Source organism: Cyprinodon variegatus, unplaced genomic scaffold (genome assembly GCF_000732505.1).
Source record: "Cyprinodon variegatus isolate N-32 unplaced genomic scaffold, C_variegatus-1.0 Scaffold897, whole genome shotgun sequence".
Lineage (NCBI taxonomy): Eukaryota > Metazoa > Chordata > Actinopteri > Cyprinodontiformes > Cyprinodontidae > Cyprinodon > Cyprinodon variegatus.
In genome coordinates, this window is record NW_015151350.1 from 191,826 (window position 1) to 193,294 (window position 1,469).

General features: G+C 37.5%; 1 protein-coding gene across 1 annotated transcript in view; it reads left to right on the forward strand.

The window, feature by feature from the left end:
• The window catches only part of LOC107099688 (death-associated protein kinase 2-like), a 43,086-nt gene that overhangs the window by 40,624 nt on the left and 993 nt on the right, over positions 1 to 1,469 (forward strand). The window contains exon 9 of the mRNA XM_015397914.1: positions 1,037 to 1,148. Within this exon, the coding sequence (XP_015253400.1) occupies positions 1,037 to 1,148 (112 nt within the window). The remainder of the gene's footprint in view (positions 1 to 1,036; positions 1,149 to 1,469) is intronic.

Here is a 1,469-nt window from a genome sequence, read left to right on the forward strand (position 1 = left end):
AAAAACATTCGGAAAATTGGTAAAAATCTCTTGAATTAAGTACCTTTACCCTTAATTTGAGTAGAAAAATAAGAGGATTTGTCTATGCAATAAGCATTTTTACCCTTGAAATAAGATAATTAGATATTATACACTTAAAATAATATATATATATATTTTTTATTTTAAATGTAAATTGTCTTGTTCAATTGGCCAAGAGACTTACGTCCTCAATTCAAGAAAACTTCACTTATTTTAAGAGAGACTGATTTAATTTACATTTTTTGCAGTGTGCTTCTCCTTTCACTGTTTCTAAAGTAAAGTACATTTAGGAAAGGTTTTCCTGTTACCGTATTTAAGGCATCCCCTCCTCCTCCCTGGACGACCCAGAAGGGAAGCAGCCATTTTGAATTTCCCCACAGTGCGGATCGATGCTGCGGTCAAGTTTCAGATAGTTTAGGGTTTGGCAGATATGATGGAAACCTTTGAACACATTTAGGACAAATAAAATAGGTGGTTTGAGAGGTGAAGGAAGCCATCTATGTGAAGAAAGAAAAAATGACCTTAAACAGAGGCGGAGGACTCTGATTTCAGCCAACTCCAAAGGGGGGGACCTGTTCATCCGTTTCTATTTGCATGTTTTCTAAACCAAAACAAGGCTTTGTTGGGCTGCTGGATAAAACCTGGAACTAAACACTATTTCTGACTTTTTTAATTGAAAAATCTTGCTGGATGGAAGAGAAATGTCTTCAAACTTGGAAACAAAGTCCAGTGGATTATTTTTTTTTAACTTTTCTGGAAAACCGTTGAACAGCTTTACCTTTTATAGCAGCTGACATGTTGGAAAGAACTGCAGAAAACCTCTTTCTAAGTAACAGCTTCATTAGGCCTGTTTGGGTTTTAAAACTGGTGTTTACCGCAATGATGGACTAAAAAAATAAATGAAAGCTGCACTGTCACCTTAGCCTCAAAGTAGTGTTGAATAAGTTCCTCATTTGCAAACCGAACAGCTTATATAACATTAAGGTCAGCCGATGCTTTATGCTGCAGACTAATTATTAGACATTTCTAACCTTTTTCAGATGTCCTACAACATGGTGCGGATGTGTAACCGGTTCTTCAGCCTCAGACTGGACTGTAACCGCAGCTTGAATCCAGATCCTTTACAGGTGAGATCATGTTTGACTGAAACCAGTTTTTTTATGTTGACTGATCCCAAACAAAATGATGAATGAAGTGAAATTAGAAGGTTGACACATGTTGCTCTACTTTTAAACAGAGCGTGCACGAGGAGAAAGGGTTACGCCTTTAAAATCAACACAGTGGCCAAAAGAAGATGACATGGAGGTCATGAAGCAGCCTAGAATAAGCCTGTAGCTCAGGCAAGCGCAGCAGTTTGCTGCATATGGGCAGTGTTGGGAACTAGTTCTCTTTCTACGTGAACTAGTTCAAAGTTCAGTTCACACATTTTAAAATGAACTAGTTCAGTT